The sequence below is a fragment of the Bradysia coprophila genome (assembly GCF_014529535.1).
Source record: "Bradysia coprophila strain Holo2 chromosome X unlocalized genomic scaffold, BU_Bcop_v1 contig_39, whole genome shotgun sequence".
NCBI classification, from domain to species: Eukaryota; Metazoa; Arthropoda; class Insecta; order Diptera; family Sciaridae; genus Bradysia; species Bradysia coprophila.
This window is the reverse complement of record NW_023503329.1, coordinates 3,866,314-3,893,706: the sequence shown is the minus strand read 5'-3', so window position 1 is coordinate 3,893,706 and position 27,393 is coordinate 3,866,314. Positions and strand designations below refer to the sequence as shown.

The 27,393-nt window shown below is 33.6% G+C and overlaps 1 protein-coding gene across 1 annotated transcript; it reads left to right on the top strand.

Annotated features, from left to right (window-relative positions):
* Window positions 1-12,207: 12,207 nt before the first annotated feature.
* Window positions 12,208-26,839, top strand: LOC119069708 (CRISP/Allergen/PR-1). The gene is made up of 4 exons (XM_037173832.1): window positions 12,208-12,945; window positions 21,189-21,550; window positions 22,341-22,438; window positions 22,512-26,839. The coding sequence occupies exons 1-4, from the start codon at window positions 12,804-12,806 to the stop codon at window positions 23,125-23,127; spliced, it is 1,218 nt and encodes a 405-aa protein (XP_037029727.1). The 5' UTR covers window positions 12,208-12,803; the 3' UTR covers window positions 23,128-26,839.
* The last annotated feature ends 554 nt before the right edge of the window (window positions 26,840-27,393 follow it).

Here is a 27,393-nt window from a genome sequence, read left to right as displayed (position 1 = left end):
ATTTTTCGTGTATAAGTCATATGTGAGATAATTCTCTAAGTATTGTCCCTACAAAGGCCCCACATGCCTTTGTAGGGACAATACTTAGATTGTATCAATGGTGAGGCGAAGGAAAGTACAGATAGGTTTCAATAAGTTTATATAGTTTGTCGGAGCTATAACACCTCTAGAACCTTACAATACACTGAAACTTCATGCAGTACTCAAAAGGTGTCGGAAACTAAAAGCTATGTTGCAGTCTGGATCGATCTTGGCTTGTGGGACTGAGTGTGAATTTTCGAGTTGCTAAAATCGATCCACCCTGCTATATATATTACCATTCGCACGTCAATTATTCACAATTATATCGATTAGCATTGCATATAAATGGAGCTAATGGATCTGCCAGTATACGTACAATATAGTTTGGTGTTTATCGGACGATGTTCATTTCGTATAGATGTATTAAATATTCGTCTATCGAAACGATTATTATTAATTAACCATAAAACACGAACATATCGCACAGCTAAATCACTTAATATTCAATTTATCTAAATGTAAAGATTTAACAAAGCTAAAAAGAATTAAAATTCTTAGAATCTCGAAAATGAAATTAATTGCCAAACTGGCAATGCTCTTAGCATTAAAATGAAAAATTCAAATTCTTGTCTAAATGAGATTTATCAATCAATGGACCATAAACTTTATTGTGGTTTGTAAGAGTGTTTGTAAATGGTTAATGGGTTCATAGAAGATTAATTAAACAAAAAAAAAAAAAAACAAAAAACGAAGATGAACCTAACTGCTTTTTACTACATCAATTAGCTACTTCTCTGCTTAGGGATCATTCACAAATGCCTTTTGGAACGGCTCAACTGATTTTCATAAAGTTTTTTTTTCCTGAAAGGTAGAGGTATTTGCACATTTTTGATGCCCACATTACAACCATTCGGAGGATGTAAAACAAAAAAAAATCGACAAAGTTTAACCCCATGGCTGTAGCTTCAGTCGAACCAATTTTCTTTACCTAACTATACCCTGATCTGATTTGGACTCCGACTCAGGGAATGTTGAAAAATATTTTAAATTGTTGCCCTCGATAAGTTTAAGAGGAGAAGGAGGTGTGACAAAAGCTTATGCTTCATGCATTTGCTCCCTATATTCCTCACTTTTTGCGTGCGCACTTTGTGAATGGCCCCTTATCTTTTATAAAGTGTAGACGATTGGATCTGATGACTACTGCATTCCAAAAAACGGTAAAATCTTGTTGAAAATGATAAAATGGCTGAGATGTAATTCTCATTTTGTCAGAGTTATTCCTGAAGGAAACGATACAGGAGAAAATAGTTGAGAACACTTTACCCATTTCATTCGTAGTTGCCTCCTCGAGCTCTTGAATTTTTTCAATTTTCAATTTTACAATAACCAATTCAGCACAGCACTGCTTCTAGCATGAAAATAAGAAATATTCGAAGGATGTCACAGTAGGTTCCGCGTTTTTTTTTTTTTTGTAAAGATAGATGACTTGTTTTCGTTGTATGAGTTAAAGCATACAATACAAACTAGCCTAAGTGGTAGCTCATATCCCTGAAGCCTCAAAATTTGACACTTGTCAATTTGTTCCTCATGCAAATTCGTTACGCTTTTCCAAATTCGGACAGATAAGAATTTTTCCAAATGATATATCAATAGTGCGTACTGAAAGTCCACGTTCGCTGCAACGAATAGAATGAATTGAGATAAAATTGTCATTATTCCGCAAGAATTTATTGTAATTTTTCAAAATTGAATCCCTTAAAAATAATCCCTTGATTCCTATTGCTTGGTTCGGCGGCGGAGGATCGATTTTCCGGTATCTAAATTTTAAGACAAAAATTTCTCTGTAACTAGGATACCAGGACCGTTCAAACTTACCAGTCTAATTTTGAAATTGTGACTAATTTTTTCGCACGTACAACTACTTCCAACCTATTGTCTTTACTCGGGTAACGGCAGCTTTTGCCTTCGATTCGAACTGCACATGTTCCAAGCTACCCACAAGTAGCAAAAACAAAATATTTTTGGGAGCGCATAAAACATACGAATGTGAATGTTTTCAATATCGTTCCGGGGTTAAATCACCAGTATACCAGGTGTATTGTATATCAAGTGTATACGTCTTAATATACGTATATAATAATGACAACGCTATTTAAAATCGAATTACTTATATTGAATATGACTTAAATCCGAGATTAAATCAATGTTAACAATAGTCATTCTTGTTCACTTTCATATTCATCAAACTGCAATCGTTGTATTATTTTAAAAATAAATTAATGAAAAAAAACCAGGGACACAATAATAATAATAATCCGCACGTGTGAGTAAGAAGAGGTCGACGTAGTTCTCTTGTTTTTAATTGAATCAATTTATATTTCACATTTTACAATAAATGTTCTAATGCACTGATTTTCGATTGATTGATAATAAAATATTAAAAACAAATAAAAAAAAATTAAATCCGTTAAATATATAACACGAATACAGGACAGGTTCGGAAACTTAATGAGCTTATTAAAGTGAATAAACGAAATCTATAAACCGAGAGTCAATTCATTCATGTTACTCGGTCCGACAAATCAATGATAGATTAGCAGTGAAATTATTTAGAGGTTGTTTCTTACGGTTTTTTTTAAATGGTTTGCATTTACACGATCTTGTTAGCCAACCATGAGTCATAATCGAACGAAAAATTTAATTAAAAGAAATATTTCTCTTGATTCGAAATTTGTTTAAACTACAAGACGGAAGATAGATGGATCGGCAAGATGTACTTCATAGTAGATTGTCGATTTCACGTTACTTTAACATGCTATCACAACGATTGTAAAGCTTTTTCTGAAAAAGATCATCAGATCAATTCAATTAAGTTATAAGATTTCAACTGAAGACCAATTTGCTAGCGGTAATTACGAAAAATTGAACGTTTCCTTATATAAGAATTTGGCGATTTGACGGTGCTCAACTGACCATTTAGAGAGCGACGTATGGGCAACATATAGTGTCAAAATTGACATTAGAACAAAAGAATTTTGTCAATTTTGACACTATACGTCGCTCTCTAAATGGCCAGTAAGATAGATCTTTATATGTTCCTTGGGGCGAACAAGAGTTTTGTCTCTTTGTAACTGTCACTTTGGTTTAATTTTGAAAAATTGTCAAACAAACTGAATTTGTTGTTTTGTGGATACAAACGGTTATTCACGCTACACATGGATGAAAAACTATGTCTTCACTTCGGAGAGAAATAGAAAATTCCAACAAGAGCGAAAGTTTGCGACCAGAGCGAAGCGAGGGCCGTGATTATTGGAATTTTATATTTCTCCCATTAATAAACCAACAACAATTCAAGTTGTCAAAAATTTTCATAGTTATTCACATAACAAGAGATAAAAAGTTGAAAAGTAGAATTTTCGTGTGAATTTTGTTGATCCGATGCGAGGCCGAGGTCATTAAACACACGAAACCGAGACTTTTTAACTTTTATCCCGAGTTATGTAATGGATTTTACATACTACATGCGTCGAAAACCGTACTTTTCATGTTTAAAGCACGTCTTTCGCGGCCCTCAGCCAGCATGTAAATATATTATATATTACAGACTTGTCACGAAGAAGTCGAGGCTTGCCGAGATTGATAGTGACAAGTGTGTACTCTATTTTATCACATAAGCGAAAACGATACAACAACATAGACCTGAAGTGTAATTTTTGAATTAAACTGCTAGGTAAGTAATTTTGACACCACGAACACCGCGCGTATGTGATAATAAATATTATGCATGTACGACAAAGCGGGCGAGGCTTGCCGAGACGGCTTGTCATACGTGCATATTCTTTTTTATCGCATAAGCGAAAACGAGACAACAAGATATGCGAATGACACTTTGACAATTTACAGAAGTATAATGTTTGTTTATATATCCTAGGTGAATAATTTTTTCGGGGAATCACACCGTGTATGCGATAAAATCCATTACATAACTCGGGATAAAAATGAAAAGTCTCGGTTTCTTGTGTTTATTGACCTCGGCTTTTCATTCCTAGTAATGTAAATTACTGTTACATGATTTTGAAACCCAAATTTCTTGTTTTCCCTAGGTGTGTAATAAGCCACTTTCGACCCTAGGAAAAACAAAAGCATGTAAAAGAACTATTTTCCGTCGACAGAGCATTTTCCAGTTTATCCGCCCGTATAAAGTTGAAGTGGTAGAGTTGCGTACTGCACAAAATTAGCAAAACCCTTTAAACTGAAAGTATCCATTTATCAACAACTGGTCGTCCTTTCTTTTTTATCCTTTTTTCATCTATTTTTGACCTTTTATACACCCGTATGCATATCCCATTCTAAAATCATAACTCTCGGTTTTTTTTTAAACTTGAACTTTTGTAATTTATTTTTTCCTAGTTAACTTATTGCTTACGACCGTCCACAGAATAAAGTTAAATTGTTTCATAATGAATGTACGTGTGCAGTTTAATTGATTATTTTTTAGCTTACCACCAGGTTAATTTAGACGTTTTTGCTGTTACACCCGGGTGTCACTATTAATAAATTTTTTTGCTCGTGCTAATTTCAGCACATTTCAAAACAATGAATCATTAATTTTGATTCATTAAAGTCGAAGTCAATTAAAATATATATCAACGAGAACAACAGCAACAACAACAAAAAAAAGAACGAGAGACAATAATCATAATCATTATTTTAATTACAAGGACATAAAATTTTCTTTCACACTTCTAAGAATTCAATTTTACATAATTAATGATGTTCGCAATATACTAAAAAAAATGGTTCGAAATACTCTGAGTGTATCAGAAACTGGAAATGTGTGTAGTGTGTGTATTGGTAAAAGAAAACAGACATCTACCTACCTTCCATCTCATTTATAGACATGAAAATATAATAAAGCCAACCTTAAACTTTTATTATTGAAAAACAGAAAATGAAACACAAAGCGAACATATATATAAAACACTCTCTCGAAATCGTATAATTTCTGCAACATATTCATTGTTGTTATAATCGGTCTTTTGTCTTTATAGTCAAATATAATGTAAAGAAGAGGAGAACGAAAAAAAGAGCATGAAACTTTTAAACGGAAATTACATAAATAACTGAACGGTGAGATATAATGAAAATGTTTGATCGTGAAATTATAGTTTTTTGCATGCTACATGCGTAGAAAACCGCACTTTTCACGTTTCAAGCACTACTTTCGATGCCCACTGCATGTAATATATATTATGTACCTGTTGCCAAGATTGTTATTTTGACGTGTAGGACATTATTGCCAGAGCCGAAGGCGTGGGCAATAATGCCTACACGTCAAAATAACAGTCTGGCAATAGGTGCATACCATATTTTATCTGTCGAAAAAAGATATATCGAGATAAGTAAAAACTCCCTAGGGAGATAAGCTCGAGATTATCGTTCTAGATAGATAAAATCCATTACATAACTAGGCAACCTTACATGTCTCAAATAACGTGGATTTGCCCAACTCTAAATGCTAATGACAGGTTTCGTTTTCGTGTCTTTATTGATCTCGTCGACGTCACGAATCAACAAAATTCACACGGAAACGTGACATTTCATTTTTATGCCGAAGTTTGTAATGGATTTTGCATACTGCCATTTCCCAAACCAATTGTCTTGTTTTCCCCAGTAATATAATAAGCAATTTTCCATCCTAGGGAAATCAAAAGCACGTAATAGTTAATTATGCCACTCAGCATCATACAAAATTTGCAAACTTTAGATGCCTCTGTGGCATAAAACGTTCTATGAATCTCAGTGCAAAGTACTTAATTAGGCTCACGATGTGTAGATGTCATAAATAACTATTACATAACAAGGGATAAAAAATAAAAATAAAACTAAGGGAGTCTTAGTGTGAATTTTGTTGATCAAAGGCGAGGCCGAGGTAAATAAACACACGAAAACGAAAACTTATCATTTTTATCCCGAGTTATATAATGGATTTTTCTTAACTAGTGTTGAAATATTGGGAATTTGTCGCGTATTTCACATGTCATTTAGGAAAAACATTGTTCCTAACTTATGCTAAAAGGCTTGTTTAATGAATTCTGGAAACCTCTCATTTGTTAAAAAAGCCGCATTCGTTAGCATTCGTTAGGTTTATAACTATGTATTACATGCTATTGAGACTTATGCCAATTTTCTTGTTATATTTTTATATTTTATGATGAAATTGTATGAATGAAATTGTATACTTTGTTCGAATGCTGCACAAATAAATGTTCTTGTTTTCCCTAGGTGTGTAATAAGCTACTTTCGACCCTGGTGAAAACAAAAGCGTGTAAAGACTATTACTTTAAAAAGTTAAAAAAGGAAAATACTTTAACCAGAGCAGAGTGAAATTAGTAGCGCAAGCATGCATAGACAATCATCGAGGAACAGTTGCAAAATCTCGTATTTTTTAACATTTCGAAATTATGAAGTTTTTGTGCCGACCTCATAATTCTGGGAACTTCGCAGACAACAGTCTTATAATAAAATCTTTCATATTTCACTATTACCTCTACGCATATTTAGTTCTGTATGAAAAGTGCAACAAATTTCAAATACGGCAAACCGCAATTTCATAATTTCCATTTCGAGAATGAAAATGGGAGTTGCTAAACGTGCACCTGTCACATATACATTGCTATCTACTGCAGTATAACTTCTTAATATGTGCGGAAGTAAAAGTTTTCGCACCGCTTAAATGCGAACTGAAATTAATATAGTCCGAATCAAAGAATGTTTAGTATCTTACATTGTATAAACGCAATGTTGTCACTAAGTTCTACTCACTTAACGACATTAAATCCCTATACCAGTTTTGGACTTGATTTTCGGAATATATAAAGTCCATAAATGATGTGAAACATGCCACACACATTTTGTTTCGAATTAAGCAATATCCAAGTGTTTTATATTTTATACTTAGTTATCGACATATATGTATCCATGGAGTATATATGTATATACTACCACTCTTTACGAAGCAGCAAAAAAAAATGAAGCAATTAATACCATTATATCGTTCATTACCTGAGCGCTGCATGTATATTCGTATATAATTCAAAAGTGCTCTTGAACATGAGAAAATTACAGAGAAAAAAAAGACACACAGCACTGAATAAAGTCAAGGTATCTTCCGACAGATCGAAACATCCGAAATGAATGAAACTCTAAATCGGTTTGTAATGGGTCGCGTTCGGACAATGTGTGCACAAATTATGTTTGGCATGAATGAAGTATTGGATATATACTATATATAATAGCCTTTGTTGTTGTTGTTGCTGTTGAACACATCGGGAAAAAAAGATAATTAAATTGTATTTATATTGAATGGGTTAATAGGTCATTTGTGTTGTGATAATCATTCGTTTTCAATCTATAAAATCGATTGAATATTTCGATTTTATCAAAAATTGCATTTACAAAAAAAAATGATGAAGAAAATAGTAGATTACGTTCACTATGGGGAAAATGTTTTAATTTCGATGAATTTTGTACTTATAATCATACGCCATCATTATAGACAAAGCAAAGAATTAGAATAGATAAAACAATCATACAAACATTTTCCCTTTTTACACATCTTCGTATCTACAAAATGTACTACGAACGATTCAGACAAGAATGACGGATTTACTGACCGCAGCAGTGTTCACGAAATAATCGTCACAGTTGAACGAAAACTAGTTTCACACACGCATCCATACGAAGCTGCTGATAAACAAAACAAAAAAGCAATTTACTTTGTCAACGTTTTCAGTACCCATGCGTGTAAGTTTGTTAATGGCAATTTTGTCTTGAGGCGAAATTATTATTTTTAAATTCTAGCCCGTTTTAGACTAAGTGCACTATAAGTAGCTAATTGATGAAACTAAATTGTGCACTTGGAAACAAAAAACTTGTAAACAATTCCATTAGAATAGACTAGGTAAAATCGGTGTACGACCCGATTGTAAATACTGACGACATTTGTCAATAATAAATCCGAGAATAAATCAATTATAGGGTGATAATTGGACAATTGAGAAGCTTTTTCGCAATAGTTCTGCCGTATTATGTCAAAACTACGCGTCGCATTTGTGTGTTTTGCATTTAAAGAACTTGGGACTTCCAACGTTTTCAACGCTTCAACGCTTCAATCAACGTTTTCGAAAGCTCTCTGTAGCACTCATACATTGTGATACGTTATTTTGGCTTAACTGGGCAGAGAAGTCCTCGCGTGTTCATTGACCTCAGCACCGACTCGAATTCGTAAAATTCAAACAAAAAACGTACTTTTCAGCTTAGCTTATGTAAATTACTATTATTGATATATCTCATTCCACCACTGGTCTCTATAGAATTTTCATTCAATCAGTTATTAGCGCACACTAGTTATGTACATGGGAATGGTAACAGACTCCCATATGTTTGCTGTACATTGTGCATTTCGTTTTCAAATATTTTCACTGAGTTACTATTTCTTTGTAATTGTTGTACTGCTTGGCCTGCAACAATTAAATAACTAAATCCTTTGTATTGCTTCGATTAGGCTAAATTTGTTGACAAAGTTTCAACGAAAAAATGAAACGTATTAGCAATCGTTTTAGTAATACAAATCGAAGTGACACAACAGATTTAGTAATGTGTTACTAAGTATAGATCATCTTCAAGGACGTTAAGAAATGTCATCCTCATTAAAAAAAAATCATTCAAATGAAATGAATGAACGAAACTTTAGTGAGGTTACGTCTGAAAGGACCGTAACTTGAAGATAATCTGTAGTACGAAATCGTAGCCTCATCTTGATAGGTAAGGAGTGAAATGCATCGATCAATGAATTCAACGAATAAGTGTGATCAAGGCAGTTTTCTAGAAACCACACCATATTTTCAATATTAGGAGGCCTAAAATCGGACAGTATTCGATTGCAAGTTGTGTTTGTAATCTTCCTAATTTGCGGACAAATCGGGCAATAACCCCTTCTTGGAAAACAACGGAAGCATCTCTGCCCATTTCTTAACCTTTTCAAATGACAGGCGTATCGCCATATTCGAATAAATCTGTTCATACTTAGTATAGTTCAATGTTATAGATACCAAATCTAGTACTTCCATAGCTTTACTATACATTTCACTATTTAAAAGAGTTCACAGAGTTCATCATTGTTGTCGATAACAGATGACTAGCTTTATTTGTATGCTAAGGCTTTTACAAAGTGGATTTGTGCAACGCATTTCAAGCAAAGGTGATCGTAGTCGTAGTCAACAGCTGTAGAGTACGATTTTGAATGAAATGGTTTTTTTTTACAGTGTTTTATAGTTGTGTGACACACGGTCAAGTTTCAGAGTATCACTCATGCTTGAAGTACGTTGATGTGAGCAATATTTCTTAGAACTATCACTGTCAATTCAAAACAAGTATATTTCCATGGACGACGTGTTCGAAAATACCGATTTTTTTTTAATTTGGGAGCTCAAAGGACTGACTCGCCGACAGTGTCCTTGCTGATATTTGCTATTGTCCTGAGAACAATTCCCACAATCTAATAGATATGTGTAAAACTGTAACATGGATGTTCGAACAATTTCGTTTTTTAGAGTTTCGTTTAGAAAATGGTTTTGTTGTTCTCTCAATCGAGTCCTCTAAAATTTTTGACAGAGTCCTCTTTGCAATAGCAGGAAACTTAACGTGCCCATCCAAAATGGACCAAATGTACGGGTATGAAAATCAATTACAAGAAGTAAATCTGTAAATCTTCGTAATGGTGAATAAAAAACCAATTATTCATTGGAATATCAGATTTTATTTCGTAAAGTTGTTCTCTGTCTGATTGACCACCCACAGTGAATTACTTACCGATGTCGATAAACACAAATTGGTGTGTGACATGACTGATTTTGACGTAGGAGTTAATGGTTATCTTGTTCGAACACCATTATCTCCTATGGTGGTTGCTGTTTTATTACAATTTCTGAGATCAAGAACATGCAATTTCAGTGCTCATTGCTCATTTAGTGTATAATGAAATTACTTGTTAAGAATAATTCAACTTTGACCAACATTTTCATTATTTTTCAACGAAAATAATAACATTTCTGGTCTTGAACTTGAGGATAATGGACATGCAATGCATTTATTTATCAAAGTCCTCTTCAGTTGTTTTTATTAATTTCTTAAGAAAAAATCTTTTATTAAAATCGTCTCAAGATAAAATTCGGTTTTTTTCTTTTATGCATTTACTACAAAACGTTCCATGTTTCAATGTGATACTTACCAGTTTGTTTAAAGTTTAGTGTCTCAGTTTGTGCGAGTGAGCGAAACCGTAATCTATCACGAATTGTGTTGTTTATTTATGCAGGACTACACAGGAAAGACTGAAAGACTGTCATGAATTATGAATGATTGTGAATTTGAGCAAATAAACATGTGATTCGTACATACATTCATCCATGGTAAACAATGTGTTGGGAAGATTTCCAGTTGAAATTGAATTCGCAAGTCATATAAGATCATATAAGATTATGCTCCTCTTGCCAAAATTGTTATCGAGACGTGTGGGCATTGCTGGTCGAGCCGAAGGCGAGGTGAAGAGGTGCATACATATTTGCATATTATATAACATAACATATAAGCAAAAATTCTCTAGAGAGATAAGTGGGACATTATTGTTCTAGGCAGATAAAAAATGTTATAGGCCGTGCGAGAACCGGCGAATTATCTGTTATTGACAGCAACGACAAAAACCAACAATAATCTCCGAATGAAGTAATAGTATTTTAAATCAGTTCCCTCATTCTAAAATCACGCCGGTCTAAAATAGTTTCCTGGTTCTGTGAATTTTGTAAATTTCCAGAGAATTTTGTAAAGGTTTCTATAGAATCTCAGGAAATTCACAAAATTCTTAGAATCTGAAAACTATTTTAGACCGGCGTGATTTTAGATTGACGAGTGTGGCAATTTTTCATGAGAACATAGTACTACTATGATAGTAGAAAATCCAAATTTTTGTGAAATATTGTAGGTCTCAAATGTTTAATGAATTTTAAATGAAATTTTGATTGAAAAGCCTGAAAGAGCCAGGCAAATTAAGAAATTCGAAAATCTGAAATCAGGAGGAGTACATTCAGGAGAAGTACAGACTGTCAATGTTTCGATAAAATGTATTTGGTCAAAAAACTTATAAAAAGATTTAAAAAAAAAAAAGTTGCTGCTTAAAAAACGCTTTTTGAGAAAAGTCAGAGTCAGAGTCAACACCATCTTCACCAGAAGTTGAAAGATAGAATAGAACTTCGTCTTAGGTGCGCAGTGCAAATGTTCAGAACAATAATGAGAACCGTAAATGAATTTTGTGACGGCCTCACGTGGCTCTGAATTCAATGAGCGGTTCCCCAAATGAATGAAAGGGGTCATCCCTCACCTTCTAATTCAATGGGTTTCCTTACAGTGTTACTTAAATCGCTGCACAAATCATATTACTTGTAGTATTGGAGTACTGATACTCACATGTACGATGTCCTGAAACTATCTTTCCATCACAATTATACTAATTACCGATATTTTTTATACCTAGGTTAACAGCTGTGCCTTGTTATGTCTTAAAAAAATCGTATCCGAAAAGTGATTGAAATGCGGTGATGTATTTTATGGATTGGTTCCCAGCGAGATGCACAACCAAAACCCATCAACAAATTAGCTAATTCTTTCACGTTGACCAAAACTTCGTAAAATTCAAATGGATCGCAAAAGAAACAAATGTTTTGGTCGATACCGAGTGTAACATCAGAATAAAACAATGACCAACATCGTAAGACCGGTCTTTTTTTCACTTCAAAACCACACTTTACTGAATTTTGCGTTCGCTGCCGGTGCTGCTATAGTAGTAATATATACATGCTGTAGTTGCGAACACCGATGCTATATAAAAGCGACAGGTTAAAAAGTTCGCGATACCATTAGACGCCTTCATGTCTCGATGTTAAGTTACACAACCGTCATACGAGGTTTTTTTTTATTCTCTTCATTATATTATCGTTTCTTAATTTATCGTGACGAGAGTTTATACGAAAAGAATGTTGATTCTGCATTAAAAAAATCAATTGGTGTCAATTTTTGTTCGATTTGTTTGCTGTAAAAAAGTAAAAATATTATTTTTTTTGTTTTAATAAAAATTGATGGTAGCGAAGAGGAATAATTGGATTTTGTTAAAAAAAAAAAAACATTGGAGTCATCATCGTGTGCAAAGAAAATAAATTGATATACGTAACGGAGACACAATTACGTTGTCAGTAAACATTAGTGTCTTCCATAAAATATACACAGGACTTGTATATGATATACCACACCACGACAAATTATGCCAGTGTTGTTTTTTATCCTGAAAAGTATAGAATAAAGAATACAAAGTGAAAACTGAGACAATATTTTCCAGCTGAGTTTTTCTATCTGCCACTGACAGGATCATTTTCAATTAAAATTTGGCAGTTTTTTTGTCAAATATTTATTACATTACATAAAAGTGCGAGGGTGAAAAATATCAAACACAGGAAAAAAAGGAACGAAGGACTACAGTACAACAGCAAAACGTTTTATTTTAAGACATTTTTTTTCTTTTCGGTGCGCGCCGACGAAACGCTGTGTGCTTGGTTGTATGAAAAAAACGGGGAAATCTTTTTTCCGCGACAAACTTTTATCTTCCGTATCGTGAAGCTTTCTTTGCCTTTAATATTCGTTAATGAAAATTTGAAAGTGCTTAGCGCGCGTGAAAAATGATATTAAAGGCTGTATCGTTTGTTTGGCGATCAATCATCGTAAGTGGAACGATGAAATTCGGTGCGTCGAAACATTGGATAGTGATTGTTCTGATGCTCATAAAGACGACTTTGGCGTGCCGAGGTGGAACGTTAATAAGTAAGTAAATATCTCTTCTTTTCTCGTTGCTTCTTTTGCTTTTTTTTAAATATTTATTGTTTGATCACTTGATTTTCGGTGATGATGATTAGATTTGCAAATAAATGGTATGGGTCGGAGGTGTGAAAGATAATTCTGTTTTTTTGCAATTATGCAACAGATTTGGAGATTTGCTTTTTCAATTAATTTGCAGACAAAAAAAAAACGGAATTCTTTTTACACATTTTTCGCTTACTTTAAATCACTTCGGGAATGGTGTAACATTGTTTGAAGGTCAGGTGTCGATTATGATGGTTCGAATTCGCTTTAGTTCAATTCTTCGGTATTTTAATATAATTTCTGAACTTGAACCAAAATCAGCCCACACAGACACACACAGATCGATTTTACAATGAAAATGGGACCAACAGTTTTTTTCTTGGATTTAAGTTAATAATCCGTTGGATGATTTAACGATAACCTTCATCTAAGCAAATCTAAGAAGAACCATGAAAACCATGAACTCAAAGATTTTTCAACTATCGATCGTGGATTGAATGTAGTTCCAATTGCTTTGAAACAGATTTGATGGGTTCACTATAGCTTGAAATTGTAATCTTTGTGGCATTTAAACAAAAATATCGTGAATAGTAACGTCTGATTAATGTCTGTTTGCAACAATAAAAAGGTTTTTATCATCTCTTTCGACACCACTCAAACTACAACTGGTGATTTCAGTGTCTAACCAAAACTTTAATTTTGTATTTGAAAGTGTTTTCTGAGAGACGTTAATCCTCATAGAACTGAATACCCAACAAAAGCAAAGCCATACGTTCTGGTCGAAAGTTGGGCTCAATATGACATTTTTGTGAGTTGTTAATTCAGAAAACATCGGTTTGCCATTTGAGGCGTCTATCATCTGGATTTTTCCATCCACTTCACTCAGTTTTTTCTATATGCATGGATAGCCAATTTAACCGTATTAGGGCAATGTAATTAGGTTAAAAGGAACACTTTAAAATTTAAAACAGGTAGAAAGCCAACACATCCATTATAATTATACTTTATAGAATGCATGGCACAGTTGACCTGAATCTGTACATCCGTTGCCTAATTGAATTTTTGCAAAACTTAAACATTATCTGTATAAGCATCCATCTACGACGTTCGAAAGTGCTTCTCTCCGGTTACTCTATTATTCACCTTTGTCTATTCATCTAGGTCGTTTGACGGGGTGGTTTCTGGTTTCTCTTCTTCTTCTTTTTTTCGTATCCCCAAAGTTTGAACGTAAAACTTCTCTTTTCATTTTCATATAAAGTTTATTCTGAATCGAATGTTGGTTTCGTACTCGTACCCTTGTGTATAAGATTTAAAAAAGTGCAGCGCCATCAGAAGCAAACGAAAGTAGTAGGAAAGGAAAAGTAAAAACAATGAATATTAAGCTAAAATTGTATACATAAAAAGCTGTAAGGCCATTACTACAGTCTCCAGTTATTGTAAAATGAGTTTTTTGTCGTTAAGTCTCAACCAACAATTTGAAGAAAAAAAATTATTTGTGTTGAGAGAAAAGTTTTTGGTTTATTAGGATAATATTACAGGTGCTTTTGATGAACGTTGTGAAAAGGTGTTCAGAAAAAAATCTCGACATGTCTACATAGGCTTTTACTGGAGCCACTCAAAAGACAAAGGCATCGTATTGTATCTATTGTGTCTATACTCGTTTTCTTCTCCTTTTCTTTCAAATTTTCTGATATTTTTCGAATTTCTGATCGATCAAGCTGTCTTCTACCATTTTTCTCCACTTGGCCTGGCTTCATGGTTGAAAATCGATTTTAAGAATATGTCGGCCAAAAACTGTGGTAAGGTTACTCTTCAACATTTTTACGCATAACAGTAAATAAACGCCCTGGCAGAGCATATGATTGCTGGTGCATTTACTGCTGTTGGTGAGACTTTACATGTATGCACAAAATCATAACTAAGATTTATCTTAGAAATAAACTTTTCACAATATGATTAAACTGGACAGGTGGATCGAAAGTCAATCTTTTCCAACATAAGTAAAAATTATGCAAAGCTCTCGAAATTAAACATTTAGTTCCATTTCAACAAGGCCTTCATTCAGAATCGAATGTCTAGCAAACACATCTTATTCATTGCTTGAATCAGTCAGTCAGTCATGGAATTTCCGCACAAATTATTTGACCAATAGAATCGAATATTGTATTCCATCGGGCTCACAAAGCTACAATTACGACATTCGTAGTTGTTGTAACAAAAAAGGTGTACGTATCTCATGGGACGAAAAAGAAAAAATCAAACCTTTCGATGGGCTCACAAACCGCACACGGTTGACTTTTTTTATAGTTGACATAAGTTCTGGCAATATTCTGGGCAATATTACAAACGGCATAATAAAACCTTCCAGTCCACTGTCCTCACTGGATGCTCAGATCTGCAACATTTTGCTACTTTTTATTGCCAATAAAACATCCTTCAATTACAATAATTGCAACAATTCGCAAAACAGTTCTTCGCTTACAAATATACTTATGTATGTACAAAAGAAGAGACACATTTCATTTAGCCAAGTCAAGTCAAGCACGAAAAAATAAACATTTTTTTTTCTTCAACCATCGCGCAATGCGAAAATGCAACGGTGTAAGGTCAATTAAGTGGACGCACCTTGTTCATAAATCAAATAAATTTTACAAAAAAAACGAGTTTTTTTTTCGTCGTCTTCAACTCATAAAATTAAAATTCACAAAAGTATCATCCATTATATGCATGTTTAAAATTAATTGAAACAAATAAAAACGAAAAAAAAACCTATTTAATTGAATTGAATATTATGTATAGTCCGCGAAAAATGGTTTTTTGGTTCTTTCATGTTTATTGGTTTTCTATAAAAATTTAAATTCTCTTGTTTTTTTGCTCTCTGCAAAATTTATTGACATTATTAATGGTAAATCAAGTAGTGATTTTGCTTTACGTTCCCACGATTTTTAAAACATATTTGTTGATCAATGAAGAAAAAAATGGAAATAATAAAATCAATGTCCATAAGCGATAAACGATGTAACTAATACAATATACCAAAGAACACAAAAAAAAACTGAAGATGATGATGTGAATAGTCAAATAAAGTTGTCTCTCTCAATTGGATGTATTATATTGGAACTAGAAAAATATTAAAATAAACGAAGGAAAAAAACGATAATCAAAATCCAGATCCCATTCAGTCTGGTTCTATATACCGTGTAACACTTACTAAACATTTACCATTAATATGAGCGAATTGGATAGTCTTCAGTCAGTTTTCGCTTTTTTTTCTGTGTGTTTCTTCTCTCCTTTAAGCCATGATATATGAACATTAGGTTAATTGCCGTTAAGTTTCGATCGAAAATTTGTTAAAATAAGAGAAACGGATGGTTTGGTCGTTTTTTTGTTGTTGTGTTAATTTATGCAAATTTCGGCTGACTGAAATTTTATAATGCGAGTTCGATAACGCGTGTAATTTTGCTATTTTTGGCTGAAAATGTAATCTTTTCGTTTGGTGTTTCTTTTGCGAATTGATTTTATTGACCTTAACAATGAAATTGGTTGTCATCCGTTGGTAGTTTCGAATGAATTATCGACAATTTTCAGCTAAATCGATTATTATTACCAAATTTAAAAAAATTAATTTTTTTTCGGCACATGTCGACAGTTTGATGGGATTGGTGGAAAAACGAGATTATTTAAAAATACGCTCCGTTAAGGCGCGTCACTTACAATGTTGTTTCGTTCTTTTACCTAGTAAACTTCTGTGCATGGCCCAATATTTGAAGTTGTTGGTTCTTGGTTCAGCCTGTCCAACTGTACGCTCGCTACAATATTATATTATGTCGTAGCAATAGTTCTATTAGCAAAACGTTTCGAAGTTTAAATACTAAGCGCATAAAACATCAATTAACAGTTTCATATAATTCATTTTAAGTTTCGTCTTCGGGTGGGTACATGTAGCTTCCAAATCTTCAAAATAAACATTTTGGACAGAGTGTGCACTGCATAATCTATTGGTCAATGAACTTGTATACAAATGTGGTAATATTTTCTAATATTTTCGATCTAATCAAGAGAACAATCTAGTACTTCATTCGATATATTGTTCTTCATTTTTTGTAAGATCAGAAATTTTTCTAGATGACCATAAATGTTTTATTTACAAAATCTTTTACTTCAATATATAGAAATTGTGCTATGTAAGGGATCATTAGCCCTTAATAATTGTTAATATTTTTGTCGATTACAGATGACTAGATTTCTTAAAAGTGGTCAGTCGGAGTGAAAATTCTATACATCCTAGAAACTATGAAAAAAAGACTTACTTCTAAAGACCAAAAATGAAGCTTTGTTATTTCATGCTCGACGTCACAAGCCTAAAGATTTAGCAAATTAGTTTCTAGAGATTTCTAAAGGAAAAATTACACAATCTTTTCAAGCTATTAAATTCGTGTTTCGCATGAAAAATTTCGTGGGCAAATCAATCAATCGGTCGTTGAACTCGAAATATTTTTATTTTTTCCCAAAAAGAATTTTCATTCACCAATACAAGTCCCATTACCACAAATTTGGATTTCACGTTGACAGTTTTCAATTCATACTCCACCATAATCATTCAACTGAAAATTGTCATAACGGGTAAACGGAAACAACGGTTTTTCGAATCAAATTGACTGTAGAATTGTTAATTAATGAGCTCATTGGCAGAAGCAAAAAAAGAAAAATAAATTTGCCAATAAATTTTATCGATAGGAAGTTGAATGTCTTGAAATTAAAATATTAATAATTCTAATTAATTTTGTAGAAGGATTAAGTAAATTTAAGCAAATTTTCCATCATAATATACTGGTAGTAAAATGTGTTCTAAGCTAATAAAAATTAACGCTGTAATGTTGTCTCATCCTCGGATATCATAAATTCTGAAATAAATCTGAGCCTTGAAGTCTACAAATAGCTCAATAGAAGAGACTTGAATAGACGATAATGTAACAATTTTTAATTTGATTTTTTATTTTCATTTGTAATTTTCTTAAAATAGACTCACATTTGTACAGTTTGTTGCCATAATTTTTGTTATTTTATTAATTGAGTTTTGAATTTATTGATGATTGAAAAATCACATAGCAACGTAGGTCCATGTATACATGAGGCAATGATTTGCAATGTCATGGAATGTTGACAGATCACTTTTATCTTAATGATATGGAAGGAGATCCAAGAACATATTCGAAACCTTTCCAGATTCTGTCGTAAATTAAGAAACATTATCACAGGAGAGAAGCTTTTGTATTAAAAACACATCATTAAGTCAGATTATTGTCTGCGGTAAAAGATATATCGGCCTTACTTCAATGCACATTGATCAAAATCTGGCCTGCAGCAACCATCAATGTAATCGCTTTAGGCTAACCTATTAAATATTAATCATTTGCTATCGATAACGACGACAAAAATAATTGGTGAGCTTCGGATTATGTTCCATTTTATAGTTAAATGTCCGTTAAAACTAATGAAGTAAAAGATTTCGTATAAAACAGTATGCGCAGTAGAAATAGTGGAATTTGCAGAGTTAGGTTTTGTTTGAATTAAATCTCAATGTTTTGGTGTCCTATTCTAAACTTTTTCTGCAGTTTATGGAGTCGACAAGTCTAACATATAGAACTAAAATATGGAAGAGATGTTCGAAATAATAGCGTTTCCAGTAAAACTTCTCATTCCACGAAGAGAACGAATTTCTTCTGGTTTCTCAATTTCATTCGTCATTTCGGACCAATACATAAAACCTAGTGACATATTTCTGGCCAAGACATTCTTCAAATCGATTTTCTACCATGAAGCCATGATGGCTCATTTTTGGCCAAATGGAGAAAAATGTAGATCTGGTTGTGTTCTACATTTTTCTCCATTTGGCCAAAAATGAGCCATCATGGTTTCATGGTAAAAAATCGATTTGAAGAATGTCTTGGCCAGAAATAGGTCACTAAATGAGCACATGTTTTGCGCCGAACCTACCTGTTTTAGGTGACTCAAAACAAAATCTATTTAGCCTCGGGCACCATATTTTTTTGAGCATAAAGGGCACAAAATATTCCCGAAAGAACGCATCACTAGTCTCAATATAAATGGTTAAGTTGTAACGGAAAAAAATCGTTATAATCCCAGACCATTCATTGACTAATATTTTGGTTTAAAATGTTAAGTTCGCACCAGTTTCTCAGACCTCTGCGTTGACTACCTATGTTTCAATTAATACGACAGAAAGGCTACGAGTTCAAAATTTCATGGGAACATCATATATTGTCCTCATTGTCAAAATTGTAAAGAAAAAACGATAAAAATTGTTCTTAATTATACAAAAAAAAAAAATAATTGCACATTAACTTGACATGGATTACCTTATGCGAAAGGCTCTACAAAAAAAAGTAGACCAATTTGTCCCTGACTGTTTCAGACAATCATTATTATGAAAATTAGTTTTTCAAACAATAGCTGCTTGAGCCATCTGTATGCTCATTTAAATTAAGTCAGCTTATGCATGTAATAAAATCCTATTCTGTGTGCCCACATTTACCTTCTAAAAAGTGAAGAAATGCCACACGGAAATCGGAACAATCAAAAAGTCAATCAACCAATTAAAATCAATATTCAGACGAAAGAAAAAAAAAATCGTATTCACTCCAATCGAATTCACTTTTCACGTTCATTAATTATTCATTCAAAACTTTAACAAAAAATCGTATTCAATTCCTTCCATCTCATAATTGCATAACACATTTTATTGGTTCATTGACTCAGTTTCAAAAATTTTTGCTTTAAAACCAAATCATTAATCAATCACCATCCTATACATAACATTTAAGTGAAATAATAATAATACAAAAAAGAAACAAACCAAATTGTATCAAACAAAGTCAAGGTAAACAAAACGTATTTTAATCTGTTGGAACAGCCAGTGAGAGAGAGAGAAAAAAATATCTTTTTCAATAACCGAGAAGTAGATGAGTCACAATTAAAAAAGGTGCAGAGCCTCTTCAACAACTTTGCATTCGCTAGACATTGTGGCGATTAAAATTATATTTTATCCGAAGTATAATTTTTGAGTCTTTTTTTCTCATCTGTTTCGATTCGGAACAATGTATACGACTCCCTATGTCAGCGTCAGCATGTAGGCAACATATATATTGTAATGTACATTCATAAAATGTGATGCTTAAACTTACACAATAACTGAGATTGCTGAAAAAAACGATTGAATTTGAATGTGAAGTATGCAAAATCGGAAGAGGTTTTTTTTTCTTCATTCGAACAGAGAAAAAGACTGGTAAAATATGCACTTGAAATGTAATGTTCGTAAGTGGAATATTTATGCGGGCAATACGCAAATGAAAAGGCGATGACTTTGAAATCTTTTTTTTTTTCGTGTGAACTTACTAAGCTACCTACGACAATATTTTTTTTACAATTTTTTTTTTCTCTTCGTCAATAATTTATAGTCTAATAAGTGATTTAGTACTGCCGTTTTATTGAATGGTGTAGATATATCATTTATGTGAGACGCAAATATGTTAATTTCACCATCACCAAGGCCAGTCTTTGATAATTTTCATAAAATAAGTCAACGTACCCTAGCGGAATATTTTTTTGTCTTTTTCTTTTCTATTCAAAGCCATAAATGGGCTCGTGTTAGTATAGATAAATAATGCCAAAAGTACTCGTTAAAGAAATTTTGTTTTCGTTTAAAATTAGCAAATAATCGACAAAGGCATTGCTGAGTTGTACCGCACAGCGAGTAATGGTACACCATGAATGCAAATGAGACAAATTTTGGTAATTCAAAAGTATGTTCAAGAAATACGAGCATGTGTTTCAGAGTGAGCACCAACAGTCTCACCGGATCAAATTAATTCTGGTTCATTCTTTGAATGTTTTGTGTACCGCGGATATTCGAAGTTCGATTTCTATCGCTTCGTCATTCCATAGTCCAATTGGTAAATTTCAGTTACCCTCGGGTATTACATACAATTCGTAAAACGCTCAAAAATTAAAATTTTTCATCAAAAAACAAAAATTCGACGTATTCTTTCGGAATTACCAGTATGGCCTGTCCATACCTGAACAAACCTTTTGTCTTCAGCATTTTTCGACTCGTTTAACATTATCTGTCGAGCATTTTTACCACAAATTTTTTTAACGATGTGTCCTTTGTTGCTCTCGAACAGGAACTGGAGTCACATTGGAGGAACGAAATCAAATCCTAGAAAGCCACAATCGACTACGTTCAACCGTTGCTCAGGGTCGCGTACCAAATCAACCGGGTGCCGAAAATATGCGTGAAATGGTCTGGGACGATGAATTGGCGCTGAAAGCACAACAATGGGCCAATCAGTGCACATTTCAACACGATCCGAGCCGGTATTTGGATAGGTTTACCATGGGCCAAAATTTGGCCATAATTTGGAGTACCATTCCATTGGCGCCGGATGATGGAGACTTTCCGTCACGCATTCAGAACTGGTTCAACGAAGTGAGAAAGTATGCGTGGGGAGCGCAATGGTCACCGGCAACTGGCCATTATTCGCAGGTAAGGCTTTGGACCAAATTTCACAAAAATATTTTGCAAATCAATCCCTTAATGGATACACACGAACAGAAAGTGAGAGATAGAGATGGAGGGTGGAAAGTAACGAGTCAAACGCAAAGTTTTCTAAGGCTATTATCATTTTATCAGACAGGTTATCCCCTCATAAACAAGATTAAGTTATAATTTTGATAGCCAATTTAATCTTCACATGAGATTCAAGCCAACTGGTTAATCAGATTATCGTTATTTCATGTAACTATGGGATATATTGTTCACCATTGTTTTTGCCATTGTGTGTTTTTGGGATGGGGTGTATAGTGAAAATAAAACTTTCGTTTCCAAAGCTATGTCAATTTCCATTAAAACTCTTTAGTCGTGGGCATTATGAGATTTTCTATCAACAATAACAGCTTGCTTGGACATTTTGTGGATACGGTTCATACATTAAACGTATATATGTCGTCTAAATGGTAGATATGTTGGAGATTACGTTGTCTATGATGTGATAAAATGCGGGTGAGAACCGAAGCAAAAACAAAATTATTAAACTGATCTAATCCCATTAGACTGGATTTCTATTAATTTATCTTCATAATGGGCAGACGAAAAGATTCGTTTTCTTTGGGTTCCTAAATATAACTGCGTTTGACTGCGAAAAGATGCGAAATATGTAAGTCGGCCAAACGTTGCGTTTGGTAACATTATTTGATTTACAAAAATCCAAATTTGTATCCGATTCACTCTGACCACAGTCGCGACTTTGTTCTCACTGAAATAATTTTCGTTACAGTTGGTATGGGGCGATACAAATTTAGTCGGCTGTGGGTTCTCCTATTACCGAGATTCGCGAAGATTCAATAAGTTATGGGTGTGCAATTATGGACCTGGGTTAGTATGGCTTTTCCATCCACTTTTTTTCTTCTTTGTAATTTCAAATTCAATTTTTATTCCATTCGAATAGCGGTAATGTCGTTGGCTCTCCACCATATGAAGCTGGTCGACCAGCGTGTCAGAATTATGGTATGCAACCGTCAAGTAGATATTCCGGTCTTTGCTCCAGTTATGGAGCCCCAACGGCGTCCGGTTACAACCCACAGAGCAATTTCATCGGACAGAATACGTACACATTCAAAACGGAGACATTTAATCCGCCAACGTATCAAGTGCAAAACACCATCAAGACTGCATTCCAGCAACCATATAAGACGTTCGTGCAACCGGTTGCAAATAGCATATCGAATGGATTTTCATTTGGCAAAAATGTTTTCGATCGATTCAAAGACGCTGTGAAGCCACCGCCACCACCATCACCACCATCCCAACCGCAATCGTATCATCAACCGCAATCATATCAGCCGCAATCGTATCAACAGTCGTCTTATCAACAAGCATCATACCAGCAATCACCTCAAACATATCAACAATCTACTTATCAACAGCCAGCATATCAACAAAATACTTACCAAACGACCGCCTATCATCAGCAGCCAAAGTCGCAGAGTCCGTTTTTGACATACGATTGGAGTCAACTGTTTAGCGTTAACAACAACTACAACAATTATCAAACCAAGAAGTGAATCGTATGAAGTGGTAGACTAGGTAGTCAAATTTTATTGGAATTATTTAGCTAGAATGTATACCGAAATTTGTGCTTGAGACTAAGATGAATAATTTTGGGGAGGGAATGGGAGGAATGCTGTTGTTGTATTATAGTCGCTAGCAATTCGTGTGAAAATGATTTTGTGATAATTTCACTGCAAATTTTTGTAATCTTTAATTGAATTGAATTCGTTAATTGAATCAGAACAGTGACGGTGAAGCCAGGTAATAATCGAGATTCTGATCTATTTTCCAGGGCCAAAAAATAACTTAACTCAGTTGTTGGTTTTTTGTTGAGAAACAAGAAGGATTACAGGGTTTCAACCAACGAACTTAATTTACAATGTTTGAAAGAACGAGTTTGAGTGTTTAAATGATAAGGATTTTTGAAAGTTTTAGATAGGTTCTGCGAGTGAAAAGTGTTGCCATTAAAAAAACTTGGCTATTAAAACAGTTATTCACCGAGGGAATAGACAGCTTGAAATTGCATTTCGAGTGTGTTGTTTATGGCCAGAGCGAAGCGAGAGCCACAAATCACCCGAGTAAATGTAATCTCCAATTTTTTCCCGAAGTAAACACAACATTTTAATGTAAAACTCTCTCGAAGTTTCAGCAGAGGGAAGAAAATGATTATTTTCTCGCCTGAGTTGCGAAAAAAGTTTATTTTTCTGGGCTATGTATTAAGTTAAAGGAGGATAAAAGAGCGATTTTCGCAACTGATGTGTAGAGAATTCATACAAATTTGAGAGTTGGACAATTTTGAACTACGGGTAAATTTTTAACTTAAAAAGAGTGAGGGAGTGAGGGCCTTTTATTGGGAATTTTATTTACTAAAATTACCGAAAATAGCCGAAGTTTACAAAAATGTAACCAAACATCTGTTTCGGTAACTTTAGGTCAGTAAATCAATGTTCACTGATTTCAGTGAAATAATGTTCCCAATAATAGGCCCTGGCTGGGAACGTCACGTTACACGTTTGCCACTATTTGTTTCCTGTCATCCCAGCCATTTAAAACCCTAAAAATATCGATTCAAAAATTTGTAGTGAGATTTCAAGTTTGCTCTCGTCTGTCAAAATTGTGCGATAAGATAGGTTTTAGTTAATTAAGAATCCGAAAAGACTTAAATTAGTTGTAAGATATCCACATAATGTAAAACAGTGCCTCCAAAATACTCAATGAGAAGCGTAATGAATTACAAGAATTTTAAGTATAATTAGAATTCTAGGAGAATAGTGAGTAAGAAGAAGAAGAAGAAGGAGGAGAAGAATGAACGTTTACCATAGACAAGATTTTTGAAACAGATATCCTTTGGTTCTAATCACGCCTGGGTACAATTCCAGCCGCTTCAAGACGATTCTTTGTTTGACGCGGCTGGACCTAAATCCAAACTGAGAACCATCGGACGTGTGGTCCATACTCTAGTGCACTGACACACCACATCGGCGAACATTTCAAAAGTTTTTAAAATTGTTGCCGATGAATAGTCGGGCTGAAAAGGATTATAATGTTTTCGATTCAGCTAATTGTATGGACATGAAATTCATTTTTAGTTAAAAGCCAGATATTGATGCATTTTGAATAACGAAAAAAATCACATTTTTTTCAGCCATTATTCAGAGTTTACAGATCGGAGCTTATGAACCATTTAAACATGTTATGTGAGAACTCTGAATATTATTATTTTTTTGTTTTAAATTTAAGCTTCCATGGATAAAGACAGTAAAAAAAAATCTTTTCGCAAATTAATATCTTAATTACATGGCTTTTTAGTGGTCCGAACAACTTAAAAATCAATCATCATGGATAATTACCTCCAAAAAAATTACAATTTTTACTTTTACTGAAAGTTCATATCTCGTTTCAGTTTATAATCTTGCGTGTAATTAAGCAAATATTGGCTTGGTTTGACCGTGACTTACATTAAAACATAAAATATAAATTTGAGAACCAGTTTCGTGCCCAAATCAGGTTTTAAAAAAAATCTTTTTTTTTTCGTATTAAAAATTGCATGTTTGTACAATGACCAGCCAATAACCAGAATTGACATTCTGATGTCTCTTCCGGTATGTACATAAAATGTATACGAAAATGCTGCTTGCGTTTTCGTTTACCTGTAAATAATATTATCGATAAGTTTCGGATAAGAATTAAAATTTGAAACGATTTTCAGCCACACAATTCTTTTCGAAATAAAATCAGCAAAAATTAACTTAAACTAATTTTAAATGACCTTCTCAGTGCGGCCCGACAGCTCAATTTTAAAACTTGATAAGACCATGCACAGAAGAAAGAAGAAAAAAACGCATTTAACGAGCTGTTTGCCGGCAGAAAGAAATTAAACGAAAAATTAAATCCATTTCAGTATAACAAAGTGCAGCATGGGAATAAAGATAATGGGAATCCCATAATATTGGATGGCGGATAGTAAAAACGAATCGACAGGTTTTTTAATTGCTTTCCTTCGTTTGATAATCAAATAATTTGGCTTGGTCAATTTATCGAGTTAATTAGTTAAAAACAGTAAAAGAAGAGACAGGCACAGGGGACTTCTTGCACCACCTAGGCTATGTTAAACGCGACAAACTTATCGCGGCATAATCGTTACTCTGTTAAGTCTTTCAAACGATTGTTTAAGGATTTTCAAAACTCATTTTTGGCATTCCTTCTTCTTCTCTTTTTATCGCATGAATTTGAGGTATATTCGGGAAAAGATAAGTTTTGAAACCAATCGTCACTTTTAACGCATCGTCTAACAATAATAGATTACATTGACAGCTGCAAATGTATTTCATTACAAGATGTAACAATTTTGTGAAAGAAGCAAACTCACAAGGTTGTTTTTGAGCAACAAGCTTCGGTAGCTGTCTTTTTGGCTAATCAAAAAACAGTTACCGAAGCTTGTTGCCCCAAAAGGCGAGTATCCCAAGTTTGTTTCCGAAATGAATTACGTAGAAGCATCCAATGGTATTATGGTTTATTGCCCTGCCCCATGCAAAAGTTAACAAAGGAATTCACGTAAAATGAACCAAAAATATTCTTTATGTAACAGATCATTTTTGCCGGTGGCAAACTGCTACGTAATGATCAACTTTCGCATGGGTCAGGCAATAAAAATCTTTTACTTCATTCGATTTAACATAATGGACAGGTTTTATGCAAGTCTCGGTCTGTGTAATGCAGACACGTAGTAATATTCGCCATATTATCCGCTAGCTTTAATCTACTATTAAGTGCTAACAACGTAATTAATCAACTAGTATTAAAATGGCGCGGCGTGATACCTTTTAAATTAAATCCATTTTCATATTTTTAACAGTTAGTACTGATTGCTCTACCTAGAACTTATAAACGGAAAAGTAAAACAAAAATTGGCTCACCCCACATATACCGATTGATTTTGCTTATCACTTCTTTCATTTTCGTTCATCACAATAGACAATATAGTGATTGCACCAAATATCATCATAGAACTTGAGTGAACGGTTCAAGATGCAGGAACCGAAAAAGGTTATAATTCCCGTTGGCTAAATTTTTGTATTACTCTGATATTGTTCGGTAACACGTTCTCTGTTTTCGTATTTATTTGTTGTGAGTTGATCGGGATTTTTTTTTATATTTTATTTTAAGAAGAAGAACTTATTTTCTCTTCGTTACAAAATGCACGCATTCCATTTCCTCTTTTCTATACATTTTTCAAAAAAAAAATAAAAAAATGGTTGAGACGAGACATAGTACATAGGAATAACATTTATTTAGATTGCTTCGATGTATAATATTAGATGATTTTTTATGAGGATACACTCATCCCTTTGCTATATAAAATATATTTTTTTTCTTGTATAAAATAGGAATTTTGTGTTGTTTATAATATTGTTGCCGGCGGCGAATATTTGTATCAAATATTTGTTTTTCGGTTATTTTTTTATGAATTATTTTGTAGAAAACATTTTATGTTGAAACGGAAGTTAATGTAAAAATAAAACTTATTTTTCTTTGTAAAAAAAATATCCAAGACTGGAAACTGCAAAATTTATTTACCCAAAAGTGTGACTTGCCACTATATATATATACATTCTCCGGTATAAAGGAAAATAAGAAATTTATCATCCAAGAGTCAACCCGAGTCAGCCATTCAACAGGTGAATGGGAGATTCAGTTGCATATATAATAAATTCTATATCGGTGTATCGGTCGGTTACAAAATTGGAGCCGCTTGCAGGTGAAAGAAAAGTTTTAGTTTT

What these genes read in the sequence shown, in the direction of transcription:
- LOC119069708 (XM_037173832.1), top strand. Translation starts at nt 12,804, where the DNA reads ATGATATTAAAGGCTGTATCGTTTGTTTGGCGATCAATCATCGTAAGT. An exon ending in CAACTGGCCATTATTCGCAG is followed by an intron (nt 21,551 to 22,340) that starts GTAAGGCTTTGG and finishes TTTTCGTTACAG; the next exon opens with TTGGTATGGGGCGATACAAA. An exon ending in GTGTGCAATTATGGACCTGG is followed by an intron (nt 22,439 to 22,511) that starts GTTAGTATGGCT and finishes CCATTCGAATAG; the next exon opens with CGGTAATGTCGTTGGCTCTC.